This window comes from Eleutherodactylus coqui, chromosome 6, assembly GCF_035609145.1.
Source record: "Eleutherodactylus coqui strain aEleCoq1 chromosome 6, aEleCoq1.hap1, whole genome shotgun sequence".
NCBI lineage: Eukaryota > Metazoa > Chordata > Amphibia > Anura > Eleutherodactylidae > Eleutherodactylus > Eleutherodactylus coqui.
Genome location: NC_089842.1, coordinates 119,321,736 through 119,345,501, shown reverse-complemented (window position 1 = coordinate 119,345,501; position 23,766 = coordinate 119,321,736). Strand labels below are relative to the sequence as shown.

At 43.6% G+C, this 23,766-nt stretch overlaps 1 protein-coding gene across 1 annotated transcript in view; it reads right to left on the bottom strand.

Annotated features, from left to right (window-relative positions):
- The window catches only part of AMN (amnion associated transmembrane protein), a 62,306-nt gene extending 48,085 nt beyond the window's left edge, over nucleotides 1–14,221 (bottom strand). The window contains exons 1-3 of the mRNA XM_066605727.1: nucleotides 14,171–14,221; nucleotides 6,530–6,651; nucleotides 5,129–5,173 (exon numbers count right to left, since the gene is read on the bottom strand). Coding sequence (XP_066461824.1) covers nucleotides 5,129–5,173; nucleotides 6,530–6,651; nucleotides 14,171–14,210 — 207 coding nt within the window. The 5' untranslated portion in view covers nucleotides 14,211–14,221. The remainder of the gene's footprint in view (nucleotides 1–5,128; nucleotides 5,174–6,529; nucleotides 6,652–14,170) is intronic.
- Nucleotides 14,222–23,766: the final 9,545 nt, after the last annotated feature.

Below are 23,766 nucleotides of genomic sequence, written 5' to 3'. Positions count from 1 at the left end.
CGTGGCCTAAGGTTACCTACATACAGGTGAGCGTAATAACGGGCCAAGAAACCAGGCACGATATCGCGCTCACCAACGTGTGTTTTCACGATGATGCAAGGCATTTTTCTGGCAAAACTGCCTCCCATCACTTCTGTGAAGTAGCGATCCTCCGGTGTAGCTATCGGGCACGTTAGACGATCAGCAAGCGGTTTCCATGTTTTCAATGGGAAACCTCTCATCGCATGGTGTGCACATTATACGGCATGCAATGTGTTTTACTGTCTCATCGAAAGCAATGGGCGATGAGTCCTGAGGAACGCGTAAAGATGGGACATGCCATGGTTCTTTCCCGCATCGCTCGTGTATATGACTCCATTCAAAAGAATGGGATTCATGTTGGCGCAAGTTTTGTGAGTCTCGCAATGCACCAAACTCATGTGTGAAATCGGCCTAAAGGTTACAACATCCAGAAAAAGCTGCTAGTTATAAAGAAGGCTGGAGCGGAAAAGTAGCAGAAAGTTACATGGCGCAGAAAGAGGCAACATTTACAATGCAGGTGAACAATGCTTCACTCCGTACAATGTATACCAGTAGTCTGAGACCATTACAGCCTTTAATCCAAGAGAAGGAGGGGTGCACAGGTGCCAGACTATCAGGGATTCTGGATTATCGGTCAGCTAAAACTGTGTAGGTGATGGCACATAATCTTAGAGCAGAAAGGCCAAAGTAGCATGATGACACAAGGTATGTCAATGGTTTCAATTGCTCACCTAAGCGCATTTTGCTTCTGCATAACAATACGCCGAATGCTCTATTTTCTTGTGCATTTGCACACACAAATAGCACACATTGAACTGCGCAAAAAGTATAGTAAGACACATATGCGCCTGCAAATACACAACACCCATTGTGCAAATGCACACGTAAATCCCCTTACGCCCGTGTGACACCGGCCTTAGGGCTTTCGTGATTTTTGTGCGATGCAATTTTTAACATTTGAAAGTCCTATTGAAAAAAACGCAGCGATATCGCAGCATTAAAAAAAACGCTAGTGGGTAGAAGCCCTAAGGCCTCATGCCCACGGCCGTGATGGACTCCACCAGCGGAATACCGCAGTGGAGTCCGTCACGGCGACCCCCCCCCCCACCTTCCCCACCCAAAGACCCCATACTTTCCTCCCGAATCCGCTGTGCGAGTCCTGCATGACGCGCCAGTGTGCATGCGCATTACAGCGCATGACGCGCTGGCAGTCTCATTTGACGCGTTTGGCAGTGGGCGGGGAGGTGTATTCTCGCTATACTTCCGTGTGATACAGCAGAAGTCTAGTGTGACAGCCGGCTTCCATTGACTACAGTGGAAGCTGGCTGCGCGTATTCCTGCGGCAAATAGGACATCCCGCGGGTTATTTCATGCTGTGGAATTCCGCGGTGGAATTTCGCAGCGTGAACATTGAGCTATTAGATTCAAGAGAACCTAATAGCTGAGGTGTAACGCCGTGGATTTCCGCCGCGTTTCATGCGGCAGAAATTCGGCCGTGGGCATTAGCCCTAATGGTGGTTTTTATATCTGTGGCGGGGATTCCACTCCCTGCTTTGTTTGGGGAGCAAGAAGGGGGAATCCCTGTGGTCAACCGATTCTGTCCAGCTGTCTGGCTTTTGGATGAAAGGAAAAGCGCTGCATGCAATGCTTTTTCTTCCGTCCTTTTCAGCCAGGTTTCCAACAGACCCTCGGACCGGAGATCCCAGCGCAGATGTAACTCCAGCCGTCTCCTACATATCTGACATTATTTTGCAGGTTTATGAAACTTCTAGATCATAAGCTGCTGGATTGTAAGGACTTCACCATGTTAGGAGCACAGCTGTGGTACATTTGTCTTTTATGGTTTTGGTTCATTGTTTTGCTATTCTGCAGAGGGATTTTCCACTTTTTGGAGTTCATCACCTCTTTGTTCCTGTTGTTTTGTCTCCCCCATGTAAGACCAGAGGGTTTTATCTCCAATCCTCACTGCTCAAGAATCCTAGGGAAATCCCTCCGAGGGGGAACGAGGAAACAAGCATTCTTTGTGGTCCTGGATACCTCCCCTCCACACACATACACGCGCACACAGCCCTATAAAGGTCGCCCTCCTCTCCCCGAGCCATCAGTGAATAGTCCAGACACATACATCATATTTATGGTGGATGAGGTGCAAACACCATCCTTTAGTTGAAGCTTTTGATCAGGCACCTTTCACACAGGATGGAATAGGCGGCACGGCGCAACGCAAGACGTGGTAAATTCTGCATAAAAATCCGCAACTTTTCATGCGGAATTGAAAATGGCTTAAAACCTGCCTGCAATTCTGCATCAAATCCGCAGTTAGACCTGCAGATTTTGGGTTGGAATTCCACAGCTGCGAATTTGGCTGCGTCCTGCGGCGTAATTCCGCCTCGTGTAAAACGTCCCTAATGCAGTAAATGGAAAAATGAGGGCGTCCCTGAACAACTTTGATGAACCAAGTATGCAGGATATCAAGAGCCTTATCATTTTGCATACTGATAATTATTGCACATTGTACACTATGGTTTGTATTGCAGCCTGGGGGAGAGATATGGGCCCGTATTCTTGTAATAGAAGGACACACATTACCTTTGGACAGATGTAGCAGAGCTGGAAAGGTAATTTCACTGGGGTTTTACCTGCAGTGCTATGAGAAGCAGGTAACACATTGTGATTTCACTAAAAATGTCAAATGACAAACCCAACTCTGCTACATCTGTCCATTTGTGGGCTTCAAAATTATATATGGGTCACTAGTTATGGCTAATGCTTACCTAGTTAGTCACCGACAGCTGCATTGATTTTGGGCTCTGAAATCCACCTACCAGTAGGTCTCATTAGAAGCTCAGGCTGCTACCCTGTCCCTCCACCATGCTTTACACTGCAACTAACAAATTAGCTGCTGTTTATAAACACAGGCTCAGCAGGAAATTAGTATGTGGAGTAAAGACAGAATGCTTAATAACTACAAGCAACTAAACTGCCAGCAAGGCATTCTGCAGCATATCTGTCCCGTGTGAACATGTCCTAAGGCTGCCTGTCCATGGGCGTAGCATTTTCCCGCAGGAGATTTCTGCCATGGGAGCTGCCACAGGAGAACACTAAGTCTTTTCCTGCGATGAACCTATCATTAAGGGCTCATGCCCACGAGCGACGCGGGATACACCAGCAGATTTACATCTCAGGAGTACTGCGATTAAAAACAAAAAAATGCCTGCGAGTGATCGTGGATTTCCGCGGCCTCCATTAATGCTGTATTAATGGAGACCTGCAACGACCTAAATCTGCAGAGAATAGAACATGCCGCTTTTTTTCCCACTCGCAGAAATACGCTGTAGAATTGAGCATGTGAGCATTGGCAGGCAGAAAGCTATTAGGTTCAACAAAACCTAAAAGTTGCGGAATTCACACACGTTTTTCTACAGCGGAGAATGCGTAGCAATTCCATCTGTGGGCATTCATCCTAATGATAGGTTCATCGCGGCCAAATCACGGCATGCCGCAATTTTTATACATGAGCGGAAAATTTTCCGCTTGTGTACATCGGGCTGCACTTTCCATAGTTATCCAATGAAAAGCATTCATTGTGTTACCCGCGCGCGGATTATCGCCGCGGATAACGCAATGATATATCGCCTGTGGACAGGAGGCCTAAAGAGGTTAGACACAATCAACATAATAAGCATAATAAAGAGCTTATAGAGCTCCTACTCAGCATTCCCTGGGTGGTCCATTCACTGGCTTTGGGTCTCCTCATTGATGACATGTTTACCTGCTGCTGCAGCCAATGACAGAGCTCAGTGATGATGGCTCAGCTCTGACATGGGCTGCAGCAGCCTGTCTGCAAGATGGCTCACGCTGACTGCGGCCTGTAAACATGACGTCAGTGAGGAAACCCGAAGCCCATGGAGGAAGTCAAGCAGGGAGTGCTGATCAGGAGCTCTATAAGCTCTTTATTATTTTTACACGTTTGTGGACCCCTTTGTGAATAATATTTTATGTCGGACAACCCCTTTAGGATGGACCTGGGGCTTACAAATTATAACACCTCCTCCCAATTAATCATCCTAGTCAATTATGTCGTGATTAGTGTTGTAGAGGTTGTAGAAGAAACGTCGGTCTCTGGAGTAGTGTAATGCACAACATATATCATCAGAAGATGACCAAGGGACAGGTCTTGGCTCGAAACACGTAGAAGAGAGTATTTTATAAAATAAAAGTTTATGTATTTACTCATCCTTTGACAATTCGCATCAGAAATTGTGCCACTCTATAGGAGGCTTGAAGTAAAAAAAAAAAAAATTATTAGAGAAAAAATTTGACCCCCCCCATCCTCCCTTTACCCATATTAATAATAAAAAAAATAATCGAAAAATATGAAAAATATTCGACATTGCTGCGACCATAAAAGTCAGATCTATTATTTATCCCACAGAGTGAACATTGTCCCCAAAAAAATAATTAACGCCAAAATTGCGCATTTTTGGTCATGGTGTCTCCAAGGCAAAATATACTAGAAAGTAATCAAAAAGTCATATGTACTCCAAAATGTTCTAATAAAAACTACAGGTCATCCTGCAAAAAACGAGCCCTCGCACAACTATATTGACGGAAAAATAAAAATGTTTCGGCTCTCAGAGGATGGCGGCAAAAAATATAAAAGATATTTTATTTTTTAAAAGTAGTGCAACAAAAGTAAAACTTTATAAGTTTGGTATCATCGTTGTCGTACTGACCATAGAATAAAGTTATCAGGTCATTTTTGCTGCACCGTAGAAGCTGACCCTCTCCCTCAAAGTTGGCGGAATTGCGTTTTTTTTGTTCCATTTCGCTCCACGTAGAATTCTTTTTTTTCCAGTTTTCCAGTAAATTATGTACCATTGAAAAATATAACTTCGTGCCACAAAAAGTAAGCCCTCATGTGGCTATGTAAATGGAGAAATAAAAAACGTTTTGATTTTTTTTTGAAAGCGAGGAGAAAAAACTGGGAAAAAAGGGCAGCGCCCTTAAGGGGTTAAAGGGAAAATGTTCTTGAATGGGACTGTGGATTCAAAAACTCAAGGATGGTCATGGATTACATGATGCCTGTAATATGTAAATTGCTTACCAGATTGGTCAGAGAGTGGGGCGACTGTACAAAGACGGAGACTTTCTGTAGAGAGAACACATCACATATTCCGCTAGCAGACATTGTACAATGAGAACATATAAAATACATGAAATCTCTACTCCCCCATCTTCACTGCTACTCAGGGAAGTTTCTTTCCGGGCAGCAAAGTGTTAAGACATTTCCATTTTTAGGTACCACCATTAAAATGAAACTAAATACAACAGAGGCTCATAGTCAAATGAGGGCAGAGAAAATCACCGAAGATTACACCAGGGACTATTTATGGAAAGCTGTGGTCACCATAATTGGGGTGAGTCTGCCCGGTGGCCGTTTCTGCTTTTAGATGTGATTAAAGGATCTTGTATGGTATTCGAAAGACATGGATGCATTCTTCTAAAACTAGCGCCACAACCATCCACAGGTCATGTGTGGTATTGCAGTTTAGCTTTATTCACGTCAACGGAGCTGAGCAGTAATGCCAGACACATCCTATGAGCTGGAGTGGTGCTGCTTCTGTAGGAAAGCAGCCATGTCTTCTTTTCTTGTGCAGTTTCCTTTAAGAACATGCCATTACCTGGATTCACCACAGTATTCTGGGTATCCACAACCTTCAATGTAATAATTTAAGCATCGAAGCCAGTTAGTTGGGATTTTCTGTTTTTATGCAATTCCAATGAAACGTTTCACAGCCTTTTAATATACTTTGTACTTAAGTTCTTCACTATTCAAGATCTCTGCTTTCTGTTAGTGAATGGAGATATTCTTGAGAAAATCTGTCCTGTTGATATCCAGGGGACACGACTTACAGCACTTTCTTGTAACAAGGCATGCAGCGATGTCAGAAGGATATGACCAGGAGAACCATTCAGTGTCTGGATGTAAACTAATAATGTTTAGATTCACTGACTGCAAGCGGATGTGGAAGAAGGTGAAGAATTAAAACACAAAGTCTATAACAACTTCCTATTAGACAATAATTAAAGTTTATTCACATAAAAGTTGAAAGTGCCTCTCTCTTATTTTAATACCCAAAACCGTCAGCAAGCTGGTGTTGAGGGATCCGTTACTTTCATTGTGTGTCCCTGTTTTGTACTCTTATAGAATATCAGTGTGCTGCCATGAATGGGTCGGGGGTTTATTGTCTCATTAATCTTCACTGTAGCCCAAGTATTTAAATACTCATGTGTTAATATGCTGACTGGGTATTCACACAAGCAGTAATAGTAGCTGTTAGCAGCAGTCAACCTGCTTGTTGATGGTTTCCAGGCAGTAATGGGAGATTTTTAGATGGTGCTCAGTGTATAAGAAATAAAATATGCGACAAAAAAAATAAGTAAAGGAAAAACGATATATTACACGAATGCTATATTTTACATTTTAAACATATGTAGGAGATACCTTGTCTCTTGGGAACATCGCTGTATCCTGGGAGCAGGGAACTCTACGCTCGTTCCAGTTGGAGGCATTCTCAAAGTTTGTATTGGGAATCCAGCGTTTGTAAATGGCTTCTGATACAGCAACTGGAAAGTTATAAAAGAAAATAAAGTATTTATGGCCATATTATTACTTGTGTCAAAGGTGCCATGGACGTAGCAATATTGACCGCCAGCTTTGGTTCACAACAACACAGCCCATCAACCTGCTAGGAACAATGACGAAAGTTACTTATACACTTATGATAGCCATTGGCCAAATACTGTCAACCTGACACCCCCATACACAGGCACCAATGGCTTGGTTGACCATGCATGTGTTTTCAGTGAAGGAAAATAAGTCTCTGATGAACCCCACTGCAAGCAATGTATCTCCCGTGAGATTGAAATCCAACATGCCCAATTGTTCTTTCCACCAACATATACCATCAGGAATGCATAGGACACATCATAGAGTCAGTTGATCTTGCTGGATTCCAACAACTTACATCTAATGTGTTTGAGCAACCAAGCAGTAACAAGAGAATGGACCATTATGACTGGTGAGACATCTGCTTGTGCTAGGACCTCTTAAGTGCAACACCTCCCGTTCTCTAAGATCATGTTCACTGTAGGTACCCAATACATGACATACAGTAAAACCATGTTTTATCTCATGAGGTTCTAGTTGTCAAAGCTGATCATAATCCACCGATTTTGGTGATTCACCTTTCAGCCATTTTATGAAAAGTAATGAACCCCAAAAGCTTCAAGGATTGCAAATATTATACACGTACAACTGAGATATTTGTGAACAGGGAAAACAATAAATTAGACCCTTAATCAGATCAGGTTGAGCCACAAATGACCAGACTGAAGCTTTATCTTACTGTGGATGTAGTAGAAGAAGGCACAGCTTATTGGCGAAGGCAATAACAAGGAAAAGGGAATGGGCCACAGCAAGATGGTTGCAAATGAACAAGAAAAAACAGAAGCTTCATCGTATTCTTCTTTATGAGAAGACCCAGCTCATTGGAGAAGACAATCACACTTGAAGAGGAGAAGTCAACTGAGGATCAACAGCAACAAGGTGGAGACAACCACATAAATCACGAATTTCACTGAGAAGCCTGAAGACCTAGACGCAAGACAGGACATTTTGAAAGGACATTGGTCATATGGTCACCAGGAGTCTAAACTTATGTCACTTTTAGCTATTCTATTGACCATATAGCTACTTAAGTATGTTCAGGCCTCCCCATGGAGATTGGGATTTGTCACCCATCACATACGCCCTATGTTTCTATGCTATTGAGCAGATAAAAAGCTGTCATCCACAGAACTGCTAGTCCTAACTTCCATCATCAGGAGCCAGCAGTGGATATTCACAGGCAAGTATACAATAGTCTCGATGGACTTCTGGGCCAGTAGGAGATTTGTACCAGAAGGCTGAAACCAAGGAGGGCCCAGAAATCGACTCTTATCTGCATTATTTAAATATCTCACACCAAAATATCCCATAGTGTCAGGGAAGTATACCCTGAGCCCACCAGAGGAATATAGCTGGACAGTTAGGTAGAATATAAAGAATACATACATGGCAACCAAAACCTCCCATTTATTCTAAGAAGGGAAATGGAGAAAATTGTCATAATAACCTCCATAAATCAGTAATATAGTAGTAATATACAACAGGTACATAACAATTCTATATATAGTGATGTCAAACTGTTCCTACATAAATACACAGCTGAAACTATTAAATACGTTTGGGTAGTGTTAAGGGTAGTAAAGGCCATGGGGGCAAACATGCCTCTGACTTAAAATTTGGTCCTCGTAATTTTCTTTGTTTTTTCTGTAACCAGTAAATCCCCGCTGCACATAACGAGGAATAAGTTCTTACTGTTAAACAGGGCCCAAAAGCATCCCCGGGTGGGCTGGTTAGTCTCTGGGCCATACCATTTTGAGGAATTTCTTTTTTCTACAGGACAAGCCATGGGGGCAAGATTTGGTTTACTTTTTGAAGTCTGATGGTTTATATCACTTTCTTTCTCGAGCTGTATTTTTTTTCTGTCTTAGTATTACTAAGTATTGCAGATCACGTCCAGTCATTATAGGAGTTTACATATGAGAAATGATCAAAGACAAAAAATCCCTGCATATAATTCCCCTCGTGTCACTGTATCAGTATTGATGGGGTCATTATTACGATCACTATTGTGGCACTTTTCACTCACCAGTCAGCTCCTGAGGGAGCACAGATAAAGGCTTTGGGGCTGTAATTTCGCATGTACAAAACTCCCCTATAAAGACATTTGGGACTGAACCTGTGACCTATAAGCTTCTAAAGAACCTCTTCCTCTTTTACAGAGCGACACCCCTAATAATATCGAAAATGTTCACCGGAAATTGACGTAACAAGCCCTGTTTCACTATTTAGATCAATGCTTTGCTTTAAGTTCAATTTAAAGGGGAACTGCCTATTTTCTGAGTTATTGTCAAATATACATATAGGAAACTAACTGATACACCCGGTTTTGCCCAAATTAATGTGGTACAGGTGTTTACTTCAGAGGAACCGAGAAATAAAATAAGTATACACATTGAGGACCGTTAAATTGTCCTCAGACTGCATGTACTGATGTCCCTCTGCAGAATGTGGCAACACTCCCACTCTCCTCACTTTTTAACCTTAAAGCTAATGCCTATTTTTATTCAAATTTAACCCCAGACTGGAGGTTGCAGCCCTGTCTTAGCCTTAAATGCATGCTCCATCCCATTTCACGTTACATAGGGGGTCACTTACTTTTGCACTTAGAATTGAATAATCAAGTTGTGACCCCTTACTTTTACTTTTCCTAATTACAACCTAAACAATGATTGTGCTAAATTTCAAGTTTATAAGACACCGGGAAGCTAGAGAATTAGATTTGTGCATTACATAGGGGGAGGACACTTATTTTTGCACTTAGAATTGAATGATTGAGTTGTGACCCCCTTTACTTTTCCTATGTAGGACGTAAAAAATGCTTGTGTCAAATTTCAGGCTTGTACGACACACGGGAACTTACATTACATAGGGGTGCACTTACTTTTGCACTTACCATTGAATAATCAAGTTATGAACCCTTTACTTTTTCCATTTAGGACCTAAAGAATGTTTGTGCCAAATTTCACGCTTGTACGACACCAGGAAGTTACATAACATAGGGCTGCACTTACTTTTGCATTTAGCATTGACTAATCGAGTTGTGACCTTTTTACTTTTCCTATTTAAGATCCAAAGAATGGTCGTGCCAAATGTCATATTTATACGCCCCCGGGAAGTTAGAGAATTAGATTAGGTACATAGGGGTGCACTTACTTTTGTACTTAGCATTGAATAATCAAGTTGTGACCCCTTTACTACTTCTATTTAGGACCTAAAGAATGGTTGTGCTAAATTTCAAGTTTGTACGACATCGGGAGGTTAGAGAATTAGATTAGGTTCATTACATAGGGGTACACTTACTTTTGCACTTGGCATTAAATAATAATGTTGTGACCCCTTTACTTTTCCTATTTAGGACCTAAAGAATGGTTGCGCCAAATTTCACGCTTGTACGACAACGGTAAGTTAGAGAGTTAGTGGTGAGTCAGTCAGTGAGGGCCTTCAACATATATGTGTGTGTGTGTATATATATATATATATATATATAATGCAGCTGCGAAACGCACATGTAGATGGAGTCTGCCACCCATTTAAATCAAACTAGTGGATGTGATCACAGCCAGTAATGGGTAGACCAAATTTACACTTGAATATGGCATTTACATGTACAAAAGCTTTACCCTGCAGTGACTCCTCTCGACCAATCAGAAGAGCTGGAGGGTGATCCACGTAACTAATAAACAAATATATATCACTTTTCTAAATCTATAGAAATACTCCTTTTCCACTGCACTTCAGAGAAGGCTCACTAAGGGATGGGGGCCAGTCAGTACGAATCTGCAGATCTTAAAGGGGTTGTCTTGCATTTAAGAAAAAACCATGTCTGCTTTCTTCCAGAAACGGCACCATACCTGTCCATGGCTTGTGTGTGATAGTACAGCTCAACCCTGTTTAGTGGAACTCAGATGAAATGCCTTCTTAAGAAAGCAGAGTGTTTTTCTAAACTTGGGCAACATCTCTGATTGAGAGATAAAAGAGATTGTGACTGAAACCTGTAACTCAAAGATAGAGGAAGTGGTCTCACTACACAGATGTTTCTAACTGAAACCTGGGAGTGGGTTAGGGGTGATATCTCCTTACAGGTCCTTACTTTGATTACCAAATTGTTGGGTCTCTCTGTGTTGAACAATAAGGACAACTTTTTTGCCAAAATCAAGAGTGCATCTTAAACACATGAAAAATATACTTTACTTTCTTCATCCAACTCCAGTTTTTGCCACAAAAAAAGCAACAATTGCGTGGGGCGAGTGAGACAATATCAAGAAATCCAACCAGATATGAAGACTTGTGATTATAGTAAAGATTAGAGATGAGCGAGTATACTCGCTAAGGCACATTACTTGAGTGAGTAGTGCCTTAGCCAAGTATCTCCCCGCTCGTCTCTAAAGATTCGGGGGCCGGCGCCAGTGACAGGTGAGTTGCAGCGGGGGCGGGGGGGGGAGAGAGGGAGAGATCTCCCCTCCGTTCCTCCCTGCTCTCCCCCGCCGCCCCCCGCCGGCCCCCGACTCTTTAGAGACGAGCGGGGAGATTCTCGGCTAAGGCACTACTCGCTCGAGTAATGTGCCTTAGCGAGTATACTCACTCATCTCTAGTAAAGATTTAGCCATGGATCCCTACAACATAAAACTTTTTGGAACATATAACGCTCCACGTGAACTCACCCGAACATCACTTACCCAAAGTTCATAAAAACCTGATTGACGTAATGTTCACTATGCGAAAATAAAATGGGTTCATTCACATTTACTATATTTCCCTGCATGGTACCGCGTTGTGATGCTATGCAAGGAAAAAATTGCAGTATGCCCTTTCATTTTGCGCTATCGCCCACGGTTTTTAACGGTGACAGCAGCATCTGTCCCATTGAAAACAATGATAGAACATTGCGATCGCCTGTGACAGCCATGCCATTGGGATTCCTTCAGCTCCGCAGGGATGTGAGGCTGTTTCATGTGAAAATGCGTCATATCCAGGAGTTTCCACATGGATTGCGAGGGCGATATCGGGTCGTGAATCACCGCCAGTGTGAAAGAGCTCTGACTCTCCCATGCAGCACTGTTGGCACAACAGCGACGGGGACTTAACAGAGGAACTTTGCCCCAGCCTGACAGTCACTCAATGTATCACACTCAAATATTATGGTTTTACGGCAGTGCTGAGGATGTAACAAATCTAACGACACCAAAATCATCCACCAAAGGTCATGCAAAGGCGTCAAAGTGTGGTGCAAGAAAAAGCCTGTAGGATTTTGGATTTATCCAGAAAAATGATGAAAGGCAGAAAGACAACATATTTTTAGGTACATTTCATAGATGTGTACATGACTATGAGGATCTGTTCTGGGCATGCAAAGTAGTCAAAGAAATAGGTGAATTCCCCTAGAAGCACTTCCCTGAAGAAGCCAGTTCTTGACTCCTAGACTAGGGCTCCTGTCCACGGGCGATAGTGCATTGCGTTACTCGTGGCGAGTAACGCAGTGCACGCTTTCTGTAGAGTTGCTATGGAAAGTGCAGCGATTCTGTGCTCACGGGAATCAAATTGCAGCATGCTGCGATTTGCCACGATTCTCCGTGGTGAGCCTATCTGTCAGATAGGCTCACCGCAGAGAACTGTCAGTTCTCCACCCTGTGGCCCCCTTATGTTATAGGCCCCCTGTCTGTGGGCTCCTCACCCATGAACAGGGGGCCTATTACATAAGTATTAGGTATTTTTCCTATACAGTCTGACTACAACTGAATAATATATCATTGCTTATGCTGTACTTACAGTGAAACCTACAAGGTCAGAACCCAGCTGCATACAGTATGGCCATACCAAGGCCCAGATATGGTAGGCGGCGTTCTCACATAGCTTATTAATTGGCTGCCCAATTTTGCCCGAAATACTGCAGTCCTTCCTACAGCACCACATGGCCTCATGCATTAATAGTAATGCAGTTTTGCAGATAAAATGGTAATATTACCAGCTAAATTGTGTGTCCGTTTATGAGAATCCCACCGACTGTGTGTTGGAGCAGCAGCCGTATGCGCCATAGTCGGTGCTCTTACCATCAAGGTCTATATAAAAATCTCCACTAATGTATCTGATAACATTTTTTACCTTCTTGCATTATGTGATTTCGTTTTAGCCATAGAAATCCTGTCTGCAGTCACTTCTATTGATAGAAGCCTGGAATCTATTTCTGGAATGTGCTCAAGTACTCTGCGCTTATTTCACTTCTATTTTAAGCTTTATCGCATTGCAGTATTTCCTGCCATGTATTTTTATACCGGTTACTATTTTACTAGTCTTCGTTGCCAATTTTCATAGGTTCCATAAAAAAGGAATAGTTTTGGAATATTCCATCATGAGCAGATATTCTGCAAAGGTTTTTCAAAAATGATTGGCCCTTATGTAATAATACAGAAATCCCATGCCCAAACTGCTCCAATATATAGTTATTATCCTCAATATAAAGCCTAAAATCTGTTTGTTTGTGTCGTATACAAATCCACAGTTCTGGTCTGTTTTGAGTGTAATTTTGCATGAGCGTTCTTCAGCAGCAGGCAACGAATACTGGCGGAATTAAAAACTCACTGACCTCTCCTGTAATATCTGTTGCTAATGGCAACCAATCACAGCTCCGCTTTCATTTCTTGTACTGTTGAGGTAAAATTGAAGCTGCACTGTGATTGGTTTATATTTCTCATACTGCTAAGGTAAAATGAAAGCTGCACTGTGATTGGTTGATATTTCTCATACTGCTGAGGTAAAATGAAAGCTGTGCTGTGATTGGTTGATATTTCTCATACTGCTGAGGTAAAATGAAAGCTGTGCTGTGATTGGTTGCTGTTTGTCATTTGCGCTGTGATATGCTATTTGAAAGCTGCTGCACCCCTGTTGGTAATAACTTTAATGGTGACTAGATGTCCTGAAAGCGGGACAAATGGCTGTCCCGATAGTGTCCCAACGGAAATCGAGATGCAGGGTCCCAAAGTTGGATTGTCTCGCCTAAATCTGGTCACCTTTGCACTCGCTTCTGGAAATATGACCTCATAGTGTATCCCTCGCCACATTTGCATTTTTCTAAAATATTTCACAGTTTTAAGCATTTTGAATGTTACTTTATATTTTTCTTAGCCCCCCTCCCTGCATCCCTGTGTGAACCCAACTGAATCAACAACTAAAATACTGCAGAATGCTGGGAAATTGTAAAGGGACAAAAATGTAAAATTATTTTTGGTTTATTGACAATTTTTTGTACATGCATTGCGGTACCATTTAAAGACCTGGATGATCCATCTTGGGCAGGAGTAAGAGGAATCCAGGCGATGGACCCCCACAGGCAGCTGACACTTGTGATGTCTACTCATTCATATTGCTATCATTGACCTTTGTCACTATGATCTGATATATGTTCATAAAATCCATACTTACTGACGGCCAGGAGTGACAACAGGATCTGTATTGTACACATTTTCTCCGAAGGAGCCTTGAGTAGTGATTCCTGCACCTTGACCCATGATGTGTCATGTGATGAGAAAGGGAGCCAAGAATTCTGCAGCTTCAGCACAAATATTCACTGTGTGTTTTTCCTACAAGGTCAAATGGGAGTTTTCTTTTTTTGCAATTTTTTTTATATATATATATATATTTGAGTTTGTTGTTACTGTTAACATCATGTTTAAGCCACAGACTTAAGATGTACTAATGCTATATTATAACTGGTAGGGCAGACAATAGCTTAGTGGCAGAGGTGGCCAGCAATGCGCAGACATAAAGAAACACCCAATATTATTATTAAAGGTGTTTGCCGGGACATGGAAAAAAGTTAAATGGGCTTAAAAGGAAGGAAAAATTGAATAGTCACCTATCCCGGCCACTCCCCATCCAACGCTGCAGCCCCAGTGCCCACCCCTAGAACACGGAATAAGCAGTGGGCAGTTACGTGGCGTTCATTGTGCATGTGACTGCTCAGCCACTCACAAGCTTCAGCGGCCATAGAAGAATCACCGCTGGAGCCTATGAGTGACTGAGCAGTCACATGCACAATGAAAAGCATGTGACCGCCTGCATGTTCTACTGGGTTCCGTACAGCGGGCATCAGGGCTGCAGCTGCCGAGATAAGTGACTATTCAATTTTTCAGCATCTTAAGGTTGTCCCGCGCCGAAACTGTTTTTTTTTTTTTTCAACCCCCCCCCCCCCCCCCCGTTCGGCGCGAGACAACCCCGATGCAGGGGTTAAAAAAGAACACCGGACAGTGCTTACCTGAATCCCCGCGCTCCGGTGACTTCTTACTTACCTGCTGAAGATGGCCGCCGGGATCTTCTCCCTCGGTGGACCGCAGGGCTTCTGTGCGGTCCATTGCCGATTCCAGCCTCCTGATTGGCTGGAATCGGCACCTGACGGGGCGGAGCTACACGGAGCTACACGGAGCCCCATTGAGAAAAGGAGAAGACCCGGACTGCGCAAGCGCGTCTAATTTGGCCATTAGACGGCGAAAATTAGACGGCAACCATGGAGACGAGGACGCTAGCAACGGAGTAGGTAAGTGAATAACTTTTGATAACTTCTGTATGGCTCATAATTAATGCACGATGTACATTACAAAGTGCATTAATATGGCCATACAGAAGTGTATAACCCCACTTTGTTTCGCAGGACAACCCCTTTAAGTCCTTTTAACTTTTCTTTCATGTCCCAGAAGACCCCTTTTAGGGCGCCTACCCACTAGCGAAATTTTTTTCTTGCGATGCAAGAGTGAGTGAAAACGCAAGCCTCGCAGCGCTTAGAAAACTCTGATATCGCTCATTTCTTTAAATGGGGCTGCGGCAGCAACGCCAGCCCCAATGAAAACATAGGGATTACATCGCGGACTTCTGCCACAGCTGTCACAGCTGTGGTAGAAGTCCGCGATGCTATCCCACTGCTTTCAATGGGGCCGGCGCTGCTGCAGCCCCATTGAAAGCAATAGGTGGCAGCAGAGGTGTAACTTGAAGCTCCCGGGCCCCGATGCAAAACTCTTTACAGGGCCCCCAACTATAATGCTTTACTCATAGCACTGGGTTCCCTATATGGAGAAGAGAGGCCTTATAGGCCCCCTAAGGCTCCTGGGCCCGGGTGCAACCGCATCCCCTGCATCCTCTATAGTTACGCCCCTGGTGGCAGGCAATCTCCGCAGCAGTGATTTTCGGGGAGGGGCTTGAAATGTAAGCCCTTCCCTAAAAATCAGCCCTAGCTGAGAAAAAAGATTTAAAAAAATGTTTTTACTCACCTAGAAGAGCAGTCCGGCTCTTCTCTCTGGCCCGGCAGTCGTCTTTTGTCTTTTGGAGGCCAGGGATTGAAAAATCTCCACCTCCTGGCAGCGTTGCCTCTGATTGTCTGACACTTAGCCAATCACAGCCAGCACTTGATGAACCAATCACAGCCATTCACACATGTGATGCTACAAAGCGCACAATTTTGTAGCACTACGAGAAGATCGCTGCAATATTCTCACGGCGATGCTGTGTCGTTTGTGTGCAGCAGGCCTTAGGGCTCCTGCACACGAGTTTTTCTTGCGTGTTTTTTTTACGCAATTGTCAATGGGACTTTCTAATGTTAAAAACGCATTGCACAAAAATTGCAAGGCACCAACTTGCAATGCGTTTTTAACATTAGAAAGTCCAATTGACAATCGCGTGAAAAAAATGCGCAAGAAAAACGCTAGTGTGCAGAAGCCCTTGAAGTGATATATGTGCCCAGCCTTACAGATTTTGTATTAGGGCCCCTTGAGTCACTTTCTAAGAACATTTTGATACATGAGCTCAATGATACTCTTGATAAAACTGTAGACAACAGTGCTGGAGTAACATCACATACCCAGGTGGCCAATGCACCTACAAATATTCTATTGCAGACTAACTTTTTGGATTTTTCAGTATTTTTGTGTATGAAATCTCCCAGTAAAATGGGCTTCTCTGGATGGCTGCAGTCTTTTTAATGTGTCTACGAACCAGCAACCCAACAAAAATTGCACTCAGCCACCTTCTTTGGTGGGTTGCTGGTTTTTAAACATGGATTGTACGTAAAAACATCTTTGCCACACCAGGTTATTATTGTATATGATGGTGCCCATCTTTTCTCCATCTCTGCTTTTGGTCTCTCATTTGTGAGTTGTACGTGGCCTACGGCATCATGGCTTTGGGTCTTTTTTTATTTTATCTTATACAATCTTGTAAGCCCCACAGAAGGTTGAACATAAGCAGCTTTGACCAAGGCTTCATTCAGACAGCAAGATCTTATAAAGTGAAATTTAAAAAGTCCCAGATAGAGATGAGCGAACGTACTCGTTACGAGTACTTACGCACCCGAGTACCGCCATTTTCGAGTACTTCAGTACTCGCGCGCAAAGATTCGGGGGGCGCTGGGGGGCGGGGAGAGGAGTGGCGGTGCGGGGGGTGGCAGCGGGGAACAGGGGGGAGCCCTCTCTCTCTCCCTCTCCCCCCCACTCCCCACTGCTGCCCCCCGTGCCGCCACGCCGCCCCCCGAATCTTTGCGCGCGAGTACTGAAGTACTCGAAAATGGCGGTACTCGGGTGCGCAAGTACTCGTAACGAGTACGTTCGCTCATCTCTAGTCCCAGAACCTTGGTGCCAAGACTGCAAAGACCAGACTTTGATGAGATATGTTGACCTTTGGTGCTATGTGCTAAGCTAGCTGTGCATAGTAATGGGTCAATGAAGATTCCACAGGCCTGGTGGACTCTTCCATCCATGGGTGCTCCATAGTAGTCAGCACATTGAGAATGGATGTCCTGTGTATTTCCTGTGTAGTGTTCCTTTAAGAAAGCAATGCAGGTTTGTGTCTTCAGTTGACAAGATTAGTATAATCACTTTGCAAATTGGCTTTTCAAAATTAATTTGCATTTTAAAACCATGTTCTCCAGCCGAGTCTTCCAGACACTCCACAGTCATCTGAGCTATGGAAGTCATCAAGCACTTTCTAAATTAGTCTCCTGATTTCACTCGAGAAGAAGGCAAGAGATCTTTTTCCCATTGGGGTGTGTCACAATATTAGAAAGCCTCGCTCTCTCACACTTCTCTGCAGGCTACGTATGAGGTATACCAGCTGTTGCAAAACTGCAGCTCTCAGCATTCTGCCAAAATGAGAAGTGAATAAAAAAATAAAGGAATTTGTCTTTCCTTCAATATACGTTTCTGCTATTTAAGACCAAAACCAGGTTTTATGTCAGGTTTAAAGCTGAAGGGTGGTTCTTATGGATGCCTTAACTTTTATAATGGCTGGTCAAATATGACTTTTATAGTTATCAGTCTGTTTCAGATTAGTCAGATCTTCAATTTAAGGCCGCATTCAGACGACCGTATATCAGCCGCGTATTCACGCCGGCCAATATACGGCGTCTCTCTCTGCAAGGGGAGGAGGCTGGAAGAGCCGAGAGCAGTGCTTTGAGCTCCCGCCCCTCTCTGCCTCCTCTCCACCCCTCTGCACTATTTGCAATGAGAGGAGGCGGGACGGGGGTGGGCTAAGTTCTGGACATTAGCTCCGCCCCCATCCCGCCTCTCCTCATTGAAAATAGTGCAGGGGGGTGGAGAGGAGGCAGAGAAATGGCGGGAGCTCAGAGCACTGCTCCCGGCTCTTCCAGCCTCCTCCCCCTGCAGAGAGAGACACCGTATATCGGCCGGTGTGAAAACCCAGCCGATATACGGTCGTCTGAATGCGCCCTTAGGCAGAGTAGCTGCCATACAGAGGAGAGTAAAGAAGCATAGGAAAATTTAGGGCTACCTTCCAACATAGGGCCTCAGAAAAAGGCAAGACTTCTCACAGAAGAGTTGAAAGTTTTCTAGGTACAGGTGACATCCCCCTAATCCCAGACAGCACCTTAGTAATTTGTGCTGATTCAGCGCAGCAGATTTTATGCAGCAAATCCCAACTCCTCATCCTCTCATCAGGACTTCAGTGCAGAGAAGGAGAAATGGTGGATTACAAAAGAGGCAATAGGGGTGGCTGCCCTGGGCCCAAGGCTCCAGGAAGACCCACGGCCACCCAGATTCCCACTAGTGAAATTTGAAAAAAATAAAAATTAATACTCATCTGTGCTGCTCCTCCTGCTCCTGGCCACTGCAGTCTGCACTGCCCACACTACTCATCCACTGCGTTCCTGGTAAAGCTATCATATGAGGCGCACATATGATGGCTATAGCCAGGAATCGGCCTCAGTGATCACACAATCACTTTATCCAGAAGGCCCTCTTAACAGTCCCTCTCAGCTTGTGTAATGGCCCTCCCTGGTCGCTCCCCAGTATGAGGATATAGCCTACACTGCTTCTCTGGACAGGCGCCCTCCGCCACTTAACAGCTCACTGGGCATATTTTGCTGCATTACTCCTCTTTGTTGCTGCCCCTCTAATGCTGCTTAGGCACCCTTTACAGTATAATACACTGGCCTAAGATAGATGCTGCATCACCTTGTCTGCTTATCCCTATGGAGAGCCTTTTCTTCAGGGCCACTAGTGCACTAATCGCATGAGCTCCCACGTTGCTGCGTGAGGTGATGCCTCTCCTCCTGCTGATCAGCACAGTGAGCACTCTTACTTACTGGTGCTTCCAGGCGCCTGTCTTCTGACGGGAGTGGGGGTGGTTAGGGATAACATCCGGGGCTCGATCCAGAGTGGCAGAACTGCTGTCATTAATAAGAGAGGAGCTGGGCATTGTTCACCCCTCTCACACTTTAGAGCAATCACATGGACCATAGGAAGTAATAGACTAGAGAAGACCCATTGCCCTATATAGAAAAGTGCTCTAGGCATGCCCAGTGACATGTAAATAAGTCACAGTTCAGTGAGGGGGAGGAGATAAGCTGTGACCATTACCTGTTCTGAATGATGTTGTGATCCTATATAATATGTGTGTTATCTTTCATTGTTACCCTTCCTGTATCAATAATGCAATCATAAGCATTTTTCCAGTGGCTTTAGGTTGTCTTGGTGAGCACCATATTATTGTTTATATGTAGCTTTTTATTTGTTTTCCTTTTTTTTTCTGTATCTGTATTGGTGGCTATATTTTTTAGTACACCTATTCAGTAGTGTTTTTCCTGCTTCTCAATCCCCCTTTTTTCTACTCCAATGTTAGGGCTTACTAAGGTTTTTTAGGTGCAGATTTGAAATCAGGGTCACCTTTTTCGGGGCAGATAAGTTAGTCACTTAGGGGTTTTGTTAGTTTACTAGGGTCATTTTGTACAATCATCTTATCAATACTTTACATGTTTTATTGGTTTATAACTGTGGACCAGTGATGTTTCTTTCTATGATTAAATTGTATGTATACTTCATTTACTGGCTTTCAAACAAGGTTTTCTAAAGGCCATAACTTTGGAGTCTGATCCATGTGAAACCTGCAAAATATTAAGTACAAGTTTTAATTTTTAGGTTCACAAGTTCCTGTATTGTGCGGCAGTCGGGTGCACACGTGAAAGCTACCAGTCTGAGTGTGGATGATGTGACCACAACGTTGTGCAGGTGTAAAAACGTAGAAGTTTTTAGAGAAGACTGAAACTTTTTAAGATTCCCCCTACATCTCCAGTGATAACCACTACCTCTTCTGAAACTACTGGCTGTCTTTCAAAAAGTAACAAAGTTTCCAAGAAACATAGAACTTCACTTTCGGGACACATTTCCCCACCTAACCTCGCCAAGGTTGCTGTCAATTGTTGTGTGGCGGCTACAGAACATTCACATACTTCACATTGAGAGGCCCAAATCGCTGCAAGAATGGATTATGGCTGGAATGTGTAACTACTCCTTTGGGCCTTATTCAGAAGACTTGATTCAGGTCTTACGACATGAACTCAGAGCATCAAGCTTCTTTAACAGTTTTTTTTTTTGTGGTCTTTTTTTCTAGTTTATAAAAAACAATGAATTTCATGTGTTCTTTTTGATTTTAATACACACAGACCCAAGAAGGTCACCATAAAAAAATGTTTGAAGTGCATTTCATTACTACCTATTGGCCTACAGCTAATAGCTGACCGCAGCACTTTTACTGAAAAATATATAGCAAAATGCTGGGAAAATCTGACATTTTTCTAAAAACATCATGTGACCTGTTTATCTAGATCGACATTTCATAAACTGGTCTAAGTAAACTTAGCGCCCGGCTAACTGTGGCTCACACCCTCAATAAACTATCTGCATCTGGAGGCAACTCTATGCTCCAGACTGAAACATATGCCAGATCCCAGCTGGCGTAGGGTTCAGCTATAATTTACGCCAGACTTTGGCATAAGTTATAATAAATCAGATTTCCCTTGTTTGGACATGCAAATGTAAGAAGAGATTGTCTGCCTTTCTAAAGGGCTGTGTTTTCGGCAGATAAATCGAGAGCATTCTTCTGATATCTAAGCCATGATGTCTGTCTTCCTCGTCCTTCTGTTGATTGGGGAAGAATACGGTAGAGAAATCGCCTGATTAATGTTAACAGCAGAGAAATCCAGGCATCAGCCTCTGTATTAGGGAAGATATGGAGATATGGTTCTCATACAGTAAGGCTTGTAGCTCACTCATCCTCTTGGTCAAGGTAGTAGCAAGAAGAAATACTACGTCCTGTTTATCAAGCTGTCCGATCTCCACGGACCCTGCACGTTGTATGTCTTTTTCCATGAAGGCAGATGAAAATAGGATATGCAGTGACTTTTTTCACACAAACTCGTACATGTGAAACTCCTCGTGCCCCCTCCAAAAAACCCAAAAAAAACGGTATGCAAATAGCTTCCCAGGCTATTATGGGGACATGTGCTATCTGTGACAGCAAAAGCCATGAATATACACCCATGTTAATGGGCTCTGATGAGCACATTTACCAGCCTGTAACACGAACAAGTGGCTTGGCCTGACCAAGGGTCTACTGACCCAATCTTAGAGCTTCATAGATCCTTAGTTCAGTAGACCATAGTCGGGCCAGGATACTCGTGTTTAATACAGGTTGTGATGCACTCATGTGAATCGGACCTTAAAGGAATTTCTATAAGTTTAGCAATAATTCTGTAAGGTAAAGGGTCATTGAACCCACTATAGAAGTCTGTATAACTTGTTATGCATACATATATACTGTATTTGGAACTAACATTTTGCCCTCCGTTTACAGCTTATGTAAAATTTGTTCCTGATGCAAGAAGCCATGTGGTGACCGACACACGCTTAATGATTGTCATCATATTTATTTATTTAGTTATTTTTACACTGCGGTTTTGTGACTTTACAATAACAGCAAAAAATTTCACATGACTGGAGCAAATTACAGTTGCACTTTTAGGGTGTATTCCCACGAACGTATATCGGCTCGGTTTTCACGCCGAGCCGATATACGTTGTCCTCGTGTGCAGGGGGAAAGGATGGAAGAGCCAGGAGCAGGAACTGAGCTCCCGCCCCCTCTCCGCCCCTCTGCACTATTTGCAATGAGGAGAGGTGGGGCGGGGCTTATTCTCGGAACTTAGCCCACCTCTCCCTATTGCAAATAGTGCAGAGGAGCGGAGAGGAGGCAGAGAGGGGGCGGGAGCTCAGTTCCTGCTCCTGGCTCTTCCATCCTCCCCCCCCCCCTGCACAGAGGACAACGTATATCGGCTCGGCGTGAAAACCGAGCCAATATACGTTCGTCTGAATGCAGCCTTACACCCATCATAGACAAGTGTTCCAATTGATTGGTCAATTGATTCCTATTATGCAGTGAATTTGATCCGGTAGACTTGTGGTTGGGCTATGACTCTCACCCTTGATATGAGTGCAAAGAGGCACCTTTAGTGCCCTCATCTAAAACTGGCCAAAGTTAATGAAGCCACACGACCAGGGTCGCTAATCTGAATTGTTTGTTTTCCTGGACAACTTCTCCAAAAATCATGAAGAGACAACATGTTTTACAAACATATTGGAAAAACCATACTGAATACTAAAGATTATATGTAATACATGTCTATAAGTCATATCATGATATGAACTCATTACCAGCATTTATTGCAAAATGAGGATTACTGTCAAAATGACCTGCTAAGGTACCACCAGCCTCAAAAAAATGTACAGATGTATCTAATATTTTTTTCATGGACACTAGAAAGTAGTCTTTTTACGTACTGTCCAGGAATCTCTGAATGGTGGACAACCCTATTCATGAATGGGTGAGTGCTGCCTCTGATTGGCTGAGTGCAGGGACCAATCAGAGGCAGCTCTCAGCTGCCATTCAATAGCTGAGAGCTGCCTCTGACTGGTCACAGTGCTCAGCCAATCAGACGCAGCCCTTTCAGCAGGGGGGATTTAAAATCCCCGCCTGCTAAAAAATCCCCAGAGCAGTGCAGGAGAAAAAGCCGTCTGGACCTGGCTGAGCCCCAGCAGCTGCAGAGAGGTGAGTATACTTTTTTTTCTTTTTTTTTTTAACACATCTTTTGGTTGATTTTCAGGGAAGGGCTTATATTTTAAGCCCTTCCCCGAAAATCACTGCAGCACTTGCCGGCAGCCCATTGCTTTCAATGGAGCCGGCTGTCACAGCCGCAGCAGGAGATAGTGGGCAGCGCTCTTTTTGAGTGGATAAACGCTGCTAGCAGCATTTTTTCTGCCATGACGCCCGCTTCGGTCACATGAGTTTTTGAACTCATAACTGATGCATTCAAAGATTTGTGCGTCACAACGCCTGTGTGACTGAGCCCTGATGCATCAGCACAGCATTACATCAGCAGCTATTTTGTGTGGCAAAATGCCAATTGGAATGCCAGACAGACCCCATCATAGTCATTGGCTCACAAGCCTTGTTTGTAAGTCCTATTCAAAAACAACTGTACTTGGTCAGTGGTTTGCATCAGTATTTGAAAGCCGAGGGTAGGAGTGGGTCCAAATTAAGTCACAGATGCAAATCTTTCCATTATACTTTTTCTCTGTAGGTTCCACTTCTGCTTTTGGCTTCCAAATACTGATGCAAAATACTGACAGATACTGCCATCTGAATGGGGCCTTAAGAGTGTGACCCTTCAAAAGGGTGTGTGCAATTGC